A 14471-nucleotide genomic window follows, 5' to 3' on the forward strand; every position below is an offset into this window, starting at 1 on the left:
TTTTCTTTTGTTATTAAAATGGTATAATATACTTGTGGATTTTATTTTATTTTGGAGTCTATAAGAAAATGGATTTTTTTCTCCAAATTTTTATTTAGACTTTAGTTAAAATATAGCATAATATTGGTTTCAGGGGTAAAAACTAGTGATTTATCACTTACATGTAACACCTAGTACTCACCATAACAAGTGCCCTCCTTAATGCCCATCACCCGTTTAGCCCATTCCCCCCTGCCCCTCCAACAATGCTCAGTTTGTTCTCTATCTTTAACGAGTCTCTTATGGTTTGCTTCCCTCCCTCTCTTTCTTCCCTATTGTGGATTTTAAAATATTTCCTTAACTACCTAGCAAAAATCTGCCTTAGTCATGATATATTATCGCCTTCTATATATTACTAAATTTTAATTGGGAATATTTTCTTTAGAATTTTTGGGTATATATTCCTGAACAAAATAAACTTTATTTTCCTTTTTTGTTTTGTATTTTTCTGGCTTTAATACCAAGTTTACACAGTCTTATAGAATTAATTGGGAGCTATTCCATATTTTTACTGCCTGATCATGTGAATAGAGTTTGGTAGAAACCGTTAGTAAAACCACTTGGGTATTTTGCATCTCTTGTGGGAAAATCTTTCTAACTAGATCTACCTTTAACAGTAACAGGATTATTCAAGCTTTCGATTTCCTTTTAAGTCAGTTCCTTTAAGTTATAATTTTTATAGTAATTTGTCCATTTCACCAAGGTTTTCAGAATTGTTGGCATAAGATATTCACTACTGATTACTCTCTGTAATTATGCCACTCACATTTTTATCTTCTTGATCATCTTTCCTAGAGATTTATTACTTCTTTCCAAATAGGCAACTTTCAGCTTTAGGTTAGGACTGGTATCCTTATTTTCATGATTTCTTCGAATTTACTCTGTTGTTCTTAGGGCGCCTAGGTGGCTCAGCTGGGTAAGTGTCCAACTTCGGTTCAGGTCATGATCTAACAGTTCGTGAATTCGAGCCCCGCGTTGGGCTCTGTGCTGACAGCCTGGAGACTGGAGCCTGCTTCAGATTCTGTGTCTCCCTCTCCCTCTGCCCCTCCCCAACTTGTGCATATGTGCACATGCACACCCTCTCTCTCAAAAATACACATTAAAAAAAATAATTTATTCTGTTGTTCTTTTTCTAACTTCTTTAGACACCTAGCATTTAAAGATTTTCTTTTCTAATACACTTTCTCTTGAACTTATGATGTGTTTCTGATGTGTGCATATACACTGTAATTCTGTTCCAAGTATTTGTGATTTCCACTATGATTTTTTTAGTCAAGTTATTCAGTAGTGTGATTTTTAATTTCCAAATACATATGTAGTACTTAAAAATCTCTTTTTGCACGGGCGCCTGGGTGGCTCAGTCGGTTGAGGTCTGACTTTGGCTCAGGTCATGATCTTGCAGTTCGTGAGTTTGAGCCCCGGGTCGGGTTCTGCTGCTGACAGCTCGGAGCCTGGAGCCTGCTTCGAATTCTGTGTCTCCCTCTCCCTGCCCTTTCCCCACTCATGCTTGCTCTCTGTCTCTCAAAAATGAATAAATGTTAAAAAAAAAAAATCTTTTTTTAAATCTCTAAAACTTCTAAGTTACTTGTAGTCAGACATCCCTGTAAAATAGCTATTTAAATTTTATCTGAGCCTTTCTTTATGGCCTAACACAAATCACTTTTTGTAAATATCCATGTGTGCCTGAGAAAAATATTTCCCAACTGTTGGACAAGGCACCTGATATGTGTTACTTAGGACCAGCTTGCTGTTCTTACAAGCACGGGCTCGGCTCTGTGCTGATGATGCAGAGGCTGCCTGGGATTCTCTCTCTCTCTCTGCCCCTCCTCCCACATGTTCTCTCTCTCTCTCAAAATAAGCAAAGAAACTTGAAAGAAAGAAAGAAAAGAAAGAAAACAATTCCATGTATAATAGCACCAAAAATAAAATACCTAGGAATAAGAAGGCAAAAGATGTGTACACTTAAAACTGCAAAACACTGCTGAGGGAAATAAAGAAGGCACAAATAAATGGAAAGATACTCTGTGTTCATGAAATCAGAAAACTTAATATTGTCAAAATTACCTAAAGTGATCTACAGATTCAACACAACCTCTATGAAAAACTTGATGCATTTTGCAGAAATAGAAAAATCCACCCTAAGATTCCTATGGTATCTCAAGAAAGCCTGAAGAGCTACAACAATCTTAAAAACGAACAAAACTGGAGAATTCACACTTCATGCTTTCAAAACCTACTACAAAGATTGGACAATTAAAAGAGTGAGACAGTGACATAAAGAGACATACAGAACAATGGAATGGAGTGCCCAGAATTAAACTCTCGCATATACAGTCACATGATTTTTGACCATCATTGAGTCATCATGATTGACCATCAAGGACAATCTTTTCAAATAAATAGTGCTGAGAAAACTGGATACCAATGCAAAATATGTGAAAGAATAAAACTGGACCCTTATCTTACACTATATACAAAAATTAACTCCAAGTGAATCAAAGACCTAAACATAAGAACTGAAACTACAAAAATCTTAGAAGAAAACATAGGGGAAAAGTTCTGTATCAGATTTGGCAATGGTTTCTTGGATAGGAGACAAAAAGCACAGGCAACAAAGGAAAAAAAAAAACAGATAAAATGGAGTTCATCAAAATTAAAAACTTTTGTGCATCAAAAGGCTCTATCAAGAAAGTGAAAAGGCAACATAAAGAATGGTACAAATCATACATCGGATCAGGTATTAATACCCAGAATAAAGAATGCCTACAACTCAACGACAACAAAAACCCAATTCAAAAATGGGCACAAAACTTGACATCCCTCCAAAGAAGATACACAGATGGCCAACAAGCATATGAAAAAAATGTTCAACATCACTAATCATTAAGGAAATGTAAACCAAAATTATAATGAGCTACCACTTCACACCTATTAGGTCAGTTATTACAAAAAAGTCGGTGAGGATGTGGAGAAATTAGAATCCTTGTGCACTGCTGATGGAAATGTGCAATGGTAGAACAACTATGGCAAACAATACAGTTAAATATAAAATTACCAAATTAAAACTGGTAAAACCTAACAAAAAATTAAATATAAAATTATCATACGATGCAGCAATTCCACATATGGGTATCTACCCAAAAGAACTGAGAGTAGAGCCTCAAAGAGATTGTCTGTACACCAATGTTCATTGCAGCATTATTCCACAATAGCCAAAAAGGGGTAACAACTCAAATATCCACCAACATTTGGATGGATGAACAAAATGCAGTATTATAAATACAATGAAATATTATTTAGCCTTAAAAAGGAATGAGACTCTGATACATGCTATAACACGGATGAACCCTGAAAACAGTATAAATGAAGTATGTCAGACACAAAAGAGCAAATATTACATGATTCCACTTAAAGTATCTAGAATAGTCAAATTCATAGACAAATTAGAATGGCTGCCAGGGGCAAGGGGGAGGGAAAAATGGGGAGTGACTGTAATAGATAGTTTCAGTTTGGAATGATGAAAAAATTCTGGAGGTGGACAGCGGCAATGGTTGACTGACAAAATGAATGTACTGAATCCCTCTACATGTACACTTAAAAATGATTAAAATGGTAAATTCTATGTTTTGTGTATTTTACCACAAAAAAAAAAAGGTTAAAAAGGAAAAAACATATAATTTTTTATTGGCCAAATGCAGAACTATAGTATGGTGGTAGCATTAAGAAACTTAGCAGAATGATAACCTCCCTTTCTTCCCCATGTTAAAGAATGCATTTGAATATACTTCCTTCACTTAAAAGGTTTCCCAGCAAGGAGTAGTGATTAGGGAAAGCCAAGTCTGCATGGAGGTGAGATGTTCTCAAAAAAGTTGAGGCTAGAAGTAAATTTCTTAGAAACACAACAGTTTAAAATTACACAGTGTAGGGGCAACTGGGTGGTTCAGTTCCAAGTGTCTGATCTCATGATTGGATGATTCATGATCTCATGGTTCATGAGTTCGAGCCCCTAGTCAGGCTCAGCACTGGCAGTGCAAAGCCTACTTGGCATTCTCTCTCTCTGCCCCTCTGCTCTTTCTCACAAAATAAATAAACTTTAAAAAAAGAAAGAAGAAGGGAAGCTGGTGAGAGAACTGACCCAAACAGCCTTGGACTCCAAAAAGATATGCTTTGTAAGTTACAAACAGAGTAAACTTTCATTGAGTATTTGCTATTTGTCAGCCAATGTTCTAATAAGCACTTTATATGCATTACCTTATGTTTTAACAAAATTGGCCTTGGTGACTCTACTTGCAACCAAATTTTTGCTCCTCTTAGTTACACAAAAAGGTTAACTTAATAGTAAAACAGTCCGGCTATGGGATGGATTTCTGAAGCCAACTGCTTTCAGATATTTAAGAAGGGTTTTTTAAAATTACACAGTTAATTCATTTCCCCTCAACAGCATCTCTCCAATATCCTACCACATGCATACACATAAGTGCATAAAAACTGCATTTAAACAGTAAAAAAAAAAAAAAGAGAGAATAGATAATGATACCCTTTAAGCCATGGTTGTCCAGCCTTACATTTAGTGTTTTATTTTCTAGTTCTTCTCCCACCCCAATTCCCATCTCTGACTCCACAGTATAAATAATTTTATTGGTTTTTTGGATTATAAAAAAAAAGACACATGCTATCATTTAAAAATACATATGAAATGTAAAAACACCTAAAAGTCACCTCGAATGGCTAATTATTTATTTGCATTAATAATCATAGTATAGGGGTGCCTGGGTGGCTCAGTCGGTTAAGCATCTGACTTCAGCTCAGGTCGTAATCTCACGGTTTGTGAGTTTAAGCACCGCATCGGGATTGTGCTGACAGCTCAGAGCCTGGAGCCTGCTTCAGATTCTGTGTCTCCCTCTCTCTCTGCCCCTCTGCCATTCATGCTTTGTCTTTCTCTCTCAAAAATAAACATTAAAAAAAATTTAAGAAAATAATCATAGTATAAATTACTCTCAGATAATAAATGACCTAAAAATAGTACAAATTAAGCAATAAGAAATGATATACTAACATTTCAATCTAAATTTTTTTGGTAACTGAAAATACCTTACCATTTTTAGTATTAAAGATACTTCAATCCTAATGTTGAACTGTAAATAAGCTAACAACTAATTCTTACCAACTTCATGAACAGTTTTAGTTGTAATTTTTAGTAGTATCTGCATGCATCAAAGTATTTTGTTTTTGAGAGAGAGTGCACACACAAGTTGGGGAGGGGCTGAGAGTGAGTGAGAGAGAAAATCCCAAGCAGGCTATGTGCTGTCAGCACAGATCTCACAAACCAGGAAATTGTGACCTGAGCCAAAACCTAGAGTCGGACACTCAACCAACTGAGCCACCCAGGCGCCCCTGCATGTATCAATTTTTAAACTTTACACTTTAACTTTACACTTAAAATTATCCTTTAAAACTAAGATTTTTGTAAAATGCCTTCTATCAAGACTAATTTATTGCCTTTCAATAGTCAAAGTACTTTTGGGAATGTGGAAAAATACAATTCAGATTTCATTCCTTTTGTTAATGTAAAATTATCAACAACTATAGAACTCTTTGATGTAGGCAAGTCAGCCCTATATGGAGAACAAACAGCCATGGAAGCCACACAATCTAACCTGGAGGGGTTCTATAAGAAATCTACCAGTGCTGAAAACGTCTACCACCAGAATCATCCCTTTAGGTTACTGCATTATTTTCAGAACACATTTGTTAAACTGTAAACATTCACTAGGAAAGAAAAATTATTATATATGTATATATAAAAAAGAAAAGTTCATATTTTTTTAAATTTAAGGAGCATAATGCACTCAGTAAAAATTAACTGTTAATTAAAATAAAATAAAAATATTTAGATTCACTCCTTCAAGGAAAATAGAGATCAAGTACTAAAAGGCTTACATATTCAAAGTAATGGCACTTACCTCTAAAATTTGACCAACTCTAATTAGTGGGTGCCCATCATCCTGGACCACTGTTACCTGACAAGGAGACTGTGACAGAATGCTAGAAGAGCTAGCACAAGTCTAAAAACAAAGAGAAAACACAAGGACACTTTCTTTATATAATATTAAACCTAGGCAAAATTTAAAGGTCACTAAAACACTACTTAAGGGACAGCTGCTATATACTTATGTTTGACATAACCTTGTGGTGGATACCACATGGTCACTGGCAGTGTTTTGTGGTCACCTAAAAAAATGCAGAGCTCTTTTACAGGAGCCTGAAGGAGGTGCCTCAGGCCTCCACACTCATCTATATAGTAAGACAATTTACAGAATGCAAATAGAACCTAGCTGAGGTCACAATTAAACTCAAAATAAAATTGTTCTAAAATAAGATATGAGAGGTGCCTGGATGGCTCAGTCAGTTAAGCATCCAACTCTTAATCTTAGCTCAGGTCTTAGCTCAGGTCTTGAACTCTTGTGAGTTCAAGCCCCACATTGGGCTCCATGCTGTGCATGAAGCCTACTAACGGAATGAATGAATGAATGAATGAGATAAAATAACATGAAAAATAAATTTTTTTAAAAAGCTTTATGATATGAACAGGCTTAGAATTTAAAAAAGTAGGGGTGCCTGGGTGGCTCAGTCGGTTGAGCGTCCGACTTCGGCTCAGGTCATGATCTCGCGGTCCGTGGGTTCGAGCCCCGCGTCAGGCTCTGTGCTGACCGCTCAGAGCCTGGAGCCTGTTTCGGATTCTGGTCTCCCTCTCTCTGACCCTCCCCGTTCATGCTCTGTCTCTCTCTGTCTCAAGAATAAATAAACGTTAAATTTAAAGTAAAATTAAGATGTCTTATATTCTAAAAATGCTTCATTTTTATACTCTTACCTTAGACTGGTCAAGAATTTGAAATTTTTCCCATACTCTTTTATCACTTTCAAATTTTTTCCAAGGATTGTTCCATTTTTCAGAAGCTTCTTTTTCTTTCTTCTTTAAAGCAACCTGTTCATCTGTAAATAATGTCCTTTTTAAAAAAAATGTATAAAAAATGTAAAAAAAAAAAAATCATGTAAACAAATCATGACCTTCTTAAAGAGTGCAGATTCCAACACAGATCTAATCAAAACTGTTTTTTAGGGAGATTACCTCACAAAACAGAGAAGAATTTTAAGAAATATGGAATAAAAGAAAACATTTAACCAGAACCAAACTTATGTATGGCACAGATGGATGTAAAAATGTTTATCACAATTGGCAATAAAAAGCAATTTTTTTCAGAACGTATTTTATAACATGCTAATTATTCTGAAGTTCTACTTTCCTATAATGTTCACTCAGGTATTACAAAGAGATTGAAAAGTGAGACCTCTGGATTCAGAGAACCCTGTAAGTGAATCCTAGTTCAACCACTTCCTATCTGTGTAACAGGGCAAATCGCTGTTCACCTTTCTAAAACTCAGTTTCTTCTTTTGTAAAATGAGAATAGTGCCTATTTCAGTATAGGACCTAGCACAAAGTAAGTATGTAATAAATGCCATTATTATTCATAACTGCTGAAAAGTGAAAAAACAAAATCTTGTATCTAACAAACTAATATAACAACAAGGTCCCAAATCAATAGTTCTTAAAAATTCAGAGATGTATAGGGGCACCTGGGTGGCTCAGTCGGTTAAACACCCAACTCTTGGTTTTGGCTCAGGTCATGGTCTCATGGTCTCACGAGTTCAAGCCCCACGTCAGCCTCCACACTGACAGTGCAGAGCCTACTTGGGATTCTCTGTCTCCCTCTCTCTCTGCCCCTCCCCACTCATGTTGTCTCTCTCTCAAAAATAAACTTTAAAAAGATTCAGAGATGTATAAATCTAAATTTCAAGAAAATTAATGAAAGCAGGACTTTAACAAAGAGAAAGGTGCTTTCTTAACAGAAGAAAGTAAACTCTTTTTAGGTAATAAAACATAAAACACTTTAGTCATTTCCAAGCAGTTCCATCTTACTTCAGAAGTTTGGTGTTACAGTCTGATAAGCAAAATGTGTATTGAAAGAAAATATTTAAAGCTGAAATTATGATATAAAGACACAACAAATCTCCAAACCTTCAGGTACTGTTAGCATACATTTAATTTCTTCAAACTTCTGCTACTTTGACTTCCAACATAAATAATTCATTCCCAATTTCTTCTGCTTATCTCTTTTTCTATATCACCTGTCTCATCAGCGATACGACTGCCTCACAGGACTTTCTAGTTGAGTGGAAGATGAAGCCCATCTCTATGCTTTTACTTTTTTTTTATTTTTTTTTTTTAATGTTTATTTATTTTGAGAGTGAGAGACAGACAGACAGACAGACACAGAATCCAAAGCAGGCTCCAGGCTCTGAGCTGTCAGCACAGAGCCCGACACGGGGCTCGAACTCATGGACTATGAGATCATGCCCTGAGCCAAAGTCAGACGCCTAACCGACTGAGTCACCCAGGTGCCCCGAACCCAATTATTTTTAAATAAAACCATTAAATGCATAGGATTTCTACAATAGAAAAATATGAAAATGGATTCTCAGGAACCGAGAAAAGTTTAGGAATCTTTGAGCTCCAGAATGCTACTAATGATATTAATGCTCATCGCTCACCTCTGGTCTTTTGGTGCACACCGAGTAGACAAAAAGACACAACCTAATCTATAATAATAACAGGTATAATAGTTACCTACCAAGCTCTTTCCTCCACTGGGCTTTTTTTGCTTCCAACAAACTTCTATCACGTTCTCTTTCCCCCAGGGTACTGAATATGTCAGCTGGTTTCCATGCATTCTCTCTAACACAAAAAATAACAGAAACCTTATTATATGTTTCTATACAAGTTACCCATAAATATTAAGTAATAAACTTTTAAACAGCTCACAGTCTTCACAGTAAATATTTCACATGCAAGTCAAGGAAAAGCAGAACCATTTTCACCAGATGACCCCACAATAACATACAGGAGTTACATACATGGCAATTTTCTGTTCATACTGCTTAGATGTCTCTTGATTTTTATTTAAAACAGATTTACTTTCATCTAGGATAGATGAAAGAGCCTCAGTTTTTTGGAGTACTCCCATAACGTTTTCGTCATTTGGCTGATTAAAAATATTGTTTAAATGTAGACTGCCCCGACCTAGGGAGTAAAAATGCATGTTTTAAAATTAACACTAAAATTACACATATTACAATACCTTATCTTGGCCTACTGCTACACACTTTAAAAACACTGCCTTAACATTACCAAAGTAATTACCTCTCACAGCAATCCTTCAGTAGGTATTATTGCTCCCTTTTGTCAAAAAAGGAAACTGAGCCCAGTGGTTAAATGGTCCAGAAGATCTATATAATCTCTTGTGTCAAATATGAAAACAAACAAGCAACAACAACAAAAACCCTCCATTTACTCCTGTTGATAATATTTTTACAAATAATATAATACAAATCACAACTTAAAGGAGAATGAATGCAAATAGCTTTATGAAAAACTCATTACCTTGTCCTTATTTTTCTCATTTAGCTGGGAAATCAATGGAAAACTTTATTATGGACCACTGTCTCTATGCCTCTGTTATATCTGTTACAAATGTTTTATACAGGTTCCTATGCTTGGCTCAAACACTATTCTAATTCTTCCTCAATGTGCTAGTTTTCCCAGTGAAGAGAAAGCATATTTAATATGCAGGTCAATACATGATTAGACAAATTCTGCCTTCAACTTTGTTGATGTAATCTCTCACTATGCATAGTAAGTTTTTATTTTTTGTTCTCTAGGCTACAATTCTAGCCTCTAAAGACCCAGCTCCCTCATTTTACAAAGAATAATCTAGACCAAGAGAAGGTAAATTACTCCAACTTGTCCCCAAGTCAGTTGTGGGGCCTCTTTCTGGTGACTGTTAATTTTAATTTATTTCATTATTGCCTAACAAAATTTTAATGATATTTCTACTCATATTAATTCCTTAGCTCAAAGCTGAAACTGGAAGGCTTTTAAAAACATAACACAATGCCCTAATGAAACAGAAGACATGTGACACTCTACTACTCCTTCCAAATCTATGTTTTACATTGGTTAAAAAGATAGTGCTGCCAATCCTCAACGTAGATTAAGGGTCAAAGAAGGCAAAATGCAGGAGCCAGGAAAAAATCTTTTCAGCAACTCAAGTCAAATATTCAAAGTAAAGCTTCCCTCAATTTTCACTAGAAATTCTATAGTGGTCTTTTAAAACATTTAATATAATTATTTTTTTTTTAATTTTTTTTTTTAACGTTTATTTATTTTTGAGAGAGAGAGAGACAGAGCATGAAAGGGGGAGGGTCAGAGAGAGAGGGAGACACAGAATCTGAAACAGGCTCCAGGCTCTGAGCGGTCAGCACAGAGCCCGACGCGAGGCTCGAACTCACGGAGTGTGAGATTGTGACCTGAGCCGAAGTCGGCCGCCTAACCGACTGAGCCACCCAGGCGCCCCTAATATAATTATTTTTAATGTAAGTAGAGCCTTCTATATTCTAAAATAAGTACCATAGCTTTTTTACTCTAGAGTCCACAGAATTGGGTTTCTTAAGGCTATGGTACCATGATTGTACTGTGTTTTGAGCATTAACCTTAAAATGTGGCATATTATAACTATACAAGTAATTCTGCATGAGAAAACTGTTCTCTAAAAGAATAATTATTTTAAAAGATTGTTACACAGTAACTTAGAATTTAAGAGGCACAGTTATATCAAATCCAATGAATGAGAAATTCGAAAACAAGTACATATTGGTAAAGTTAATATTAATTAAAACTTCAAAAAAAACCTTACATGTTTCCTCCTTTCCATTTTCAATCAGGGAAATAGATCCATTCCCTTGGTTCACAGTCATCAAAATCTGTTGTAGTTGGTCTTGTGTTAGACACACCAAACTGCTCTTCATATTTTCAGCTGTGATGTGTTTTTGGCAAAGCTTCTCTTTAGATACTATAGATGTATTTATGGTGTTTCTAGTCTTCTGTATATTGGGGGTGGCAGGTAAAATCTCTTTCTGGACATAAAGACAGTCTTTATCTACATACTGCTTGCATAAATCCTTAGTGGGTGAAAAAGTCATACTATTTTTTTCACCTTTTGCCTGTGAAGTTTCTGAACCGATTCTCTTCTTTTGCAAAAGTTTTCCACTCTTGATACAAGTATTTTGTGTTGATTTTAGAATGTATCCAGTTTGTTTTGTTCTTAATGGACATTTTGCAATCTTGGTCTTATTTCCCATCTGTTAAAACACGAGAAATTTATACTTTATAACAGCCCATGAAAAAAATCAAACAATTATCTTTATTTATATTGTCTGTGATGTCAGGCTTCTAAATTTTTTTTCCATTTTGCTGTTAAAAGATTATATCCATGAGAAAATAACATTTAACCTTTGCAAATCTACTTGAAAGCTTCAACAACAACTGGAAATTATTTTATTTCAAGATAATGAATACAGAAGAATTTTCATTCTAGCTGTTGTAGAACATCTCCATTCTACTCCAGCTTGGAATCTCATGTCATGATTATACCACTCATACTACCAATTTTCTTTATAGGTATCTATAGACCTGTGCATTAGTAACTTAGGTTAGTTATGCCTTGAATAACTTAACTTGTGGGTCAACATCCCTCTAGCGTAACTCCTGTCTTAATTATTAGTGCTTTATCATATCCACATAGATCATTTTTCCAATTCCCTGGCCTCTCATTTCCTTAACTCTGCTCTTCTACTCTTGTCCTCCAAGCTACCTCGGTTACTCATTCCCACAGTGATATCTTATACTGACCTTGTTACTCCTAACTTGCAATCCCTCCATAGTCTCAATTTCAATTACAGCACAATGACCAACACTCTCCTTGCATATCCCAATTCTGATAATTCTTTAACTCATCTGGGATCTATAATCTATTGATTCTACTACCTTCCTCTTGTCCTCATTTCCTTCCTTAAATTCCACAATCAACCAAAACCACCATTGCCTTCCATTCCCAACTCCTGCTCTGACACACACTTTGCAAATCCCCAAACTGGTAAAATCTAACTCTTCATCACCTACTCTGTGCCTACACTACTCAGGAAGAAAAATACCAAGCCACAATATTTAGTTTCACCTTAAATACATAGCCCAAACAACATGCTACCCTACAGTCAAACATTTCCCAAATTCATTTACTCTTAACAATTTCAACTTTCTCCTCTTTCCCAAATTCCTAACACTTTCCCTTTCATAACTTAATCTCAGCTGAAAATCTTGATCAATATTTCACTAAAAATCTTATAGAGAAGCATTCTGAAAAAACTTCAAGAAATTTCTACCACCAAATCTGTACCAGCATCAATAGTCATGCAAACCTGCTTGTACTCCTGTTATTCATACATATTCATATAACCCGTTCTCAGGGATCTTTCTCCAGCAATTCTTCGCTTTCTCCTGAATCAACTGTTTCTTTTCTGCTGGATCACATCATTTTTTATCACCTTAAAAAATACACGATTCCACTTTCTCCTCTCATCTCCTATAATCCCATTCCCAACAAGCTTTCACCCACACGACTCCACTAAAACTCATCAAGGTCACTAATAACTTTTATGTTGCAAATCCAGTGACTGATTCTCAGATCCTCATCCTAACATTATTATCAGCATGTGACACAGTTGATTATTCCTTCTATTTTGAATACTTAAAAAAAAATTTAATATTTATTTTTGAGAGACACAGAGCATGAGTAGGGGAGAAGCAGAGAGACGAGAGACCGAAGCAGGCTCCAGGCTCTGATCTGTCAGCACAGAGTCCGACATGGGGCTCAAATTCACAAACTGTGAGATCATGAGCTGAAGTCCGATGCTCAGCCCACCGAGCCACCAGGGGCCCCAACTCCTTCCACTTTGAATCACTTTCTCTACTTCACTTCCAGGACTCCACAATCCTGGTTCTTGCTGCTCCTTTCCCCCAGACCTCTTAAAGTTGCTCAGTCCCAGGATCTCTTCTCTAAGTTACCTCATTCACTTGCTAATTTCTTTTACCCTTGTGGCTCTAAATATTATCCATATACTGAGGACTCCCAAATTTGTCTCCAGGATGGAACTCTCCCCTAACTTAAGGTTCCATCTGTCTATCCAAACACTTCCACTGGGTTTCTAATAGCCATTTAAAACTCGGCATGCCCCACATAACCTATGAAAAGAATTCACAGTGACAAAAGTACATTATACACAGGACTTCCAAACGTTCTCATATTTATCATTTAATGAAATATATACATTCCTGCAAAGTCTGCTATGGACTGTGTATATGTGCACACACAAATTGGATAGGATCAAATAAAATTGTCTTTAATTACAAAAAAAAAAAAAAAAAAAAAAAGCCTCAGCAAGCCCCAAATCAAACTCTTGAGCTCCCACATGCCCCTAAATAACTCCTCCTTCAGAGGAGCTCCATGCAAAATTTTGGAATTATCTCTCATATGCCACACTTGTCATCAAACCTTGTTTTGCTCCATCTTCAAAATATATCCTGAATCTGACCACTCCTGAACATTTCTTGTGCCCTCTACTCCAAGTCATTATAATGCTCTTGCCTGAATTTCTAAAAGCCTGCTTTTCCTACTTCTGCCTTCACTTCCCAGTCTGCGCTCAGCACAGCAGCCACAGGGTACCTTAGTAGGTAAAGTCACATCATGTCACTTTTTTCAAAAGCTTCTAAGGCCTTCCTATCTTACTTAGGAAGAAAACTGAACTTCTTACTCTGACCTAATGATCTGCACACACTTCACATTTTATCCCCGTACCTGATCTCTCTGATCTCATTTTGTCTTAGCCTCCAGACACGTGGGCTTCTTATTCTTTGAATAAGACTCTCCTAATTTCAGGCCTTAGCATTAGTCAATCCCTCTACCTGGGCCATTCTTCCCTCATGATTTATGTACTCACCTCCTTCAAATCTTTGCTCCAACATCACTGGCTCAGTGAGGTCTTCTCTGACCAACTGATTTAAATTTGCAGGTTTCCTGTTCTCCCTCACACTCTCACCTACCTAACACTTCCTTTTCCAAAGACTGCTGTGCCCCTAAAGTGACTGTGCCTCTTCCCTTTCTCTTTTTCCCTATAGCACTTTTCATCTTGTGACATTGTATATTTTGCTTACTGTATGCCCATTCAACGCAAACTTTTTTTTTTTTTAATGTTTGTTTATTTTTGAGACAGAGCGTGAGCAGGGGAGGGGCAGAGAGACAGGGAGACAGAACCAGAAGCAGGTTCCGGGCTCCGCGCTGTCAGCACAGAGCCCGAAGCAGCACTCGGACCCACTAACTGTGAGATTATGACCTGAGCTGAAGTTGGATGCTTAACTGACTGAGCCACCCCAAGTGCCTCTATTCGTTTCCAATGTAAACTCCCTAGGGCAGCAATTTTTT

At 36.4% G+C, this 14471-nt stretch overlaps 1 protein-coding gene across 10 annotated transcripts in view; it reads right to left on the reverse strand.

The window, feature by feature from the left end:
* Positions 1–14471, reverse strand: part of CCDC66 (coiled-coil domain containing 66) — a 50431-nt gene that overhangs the window by 27840 nt on the left and 8120 nt on the right. For 4 of the 10 annotated variants that reach the window (XM_027039029.2, XM_015063203.3, XM_015063205.3 and 1 more), the window contains 5 exons: positions 10851–11295; positions 9013–9178; positions 8726–8833; positions 6911–7046; positions 6003–6104 (listed from right to left, as the gene is read on the reverse strand). In XM_027039029.2, the coding sequence (XP_026894830.2) occupies positions 6003–6104; positions 6911–7046; positions 8726–8833; positions 9013–9178; positions 10851–11295 (957 nt within the window). Of the gene's footprint in view, positions 1–6002; positions 6105–6910; positions 7047–8725; positions 8834–9012; positions 9179–10850; positions 11296–14471 lie in introns of those variants that run through there. The other 6 variants (XM_027039034.2, XM_015063207.3, XM_015063204.3 and 3 more) reach the window with 6 other exon arrangements.

This window comes from Acinonyx jubatus, chromosome A2 (genome assembly GCF_027475565.1).
Source record: "Acinonyx jubatus isolate Ajub_Pintada_27869175 chromosome A2, VMU_Ajub_asm_v1.0, whole genome shotgun sequence".
Taxonomy (NCBI): domain Eukaryota; kingdom Metazoa; phylum Chordata; class Mammalia; order Carnivora; family Felidae; genus Acinonyx; species Acinonyx jubatus.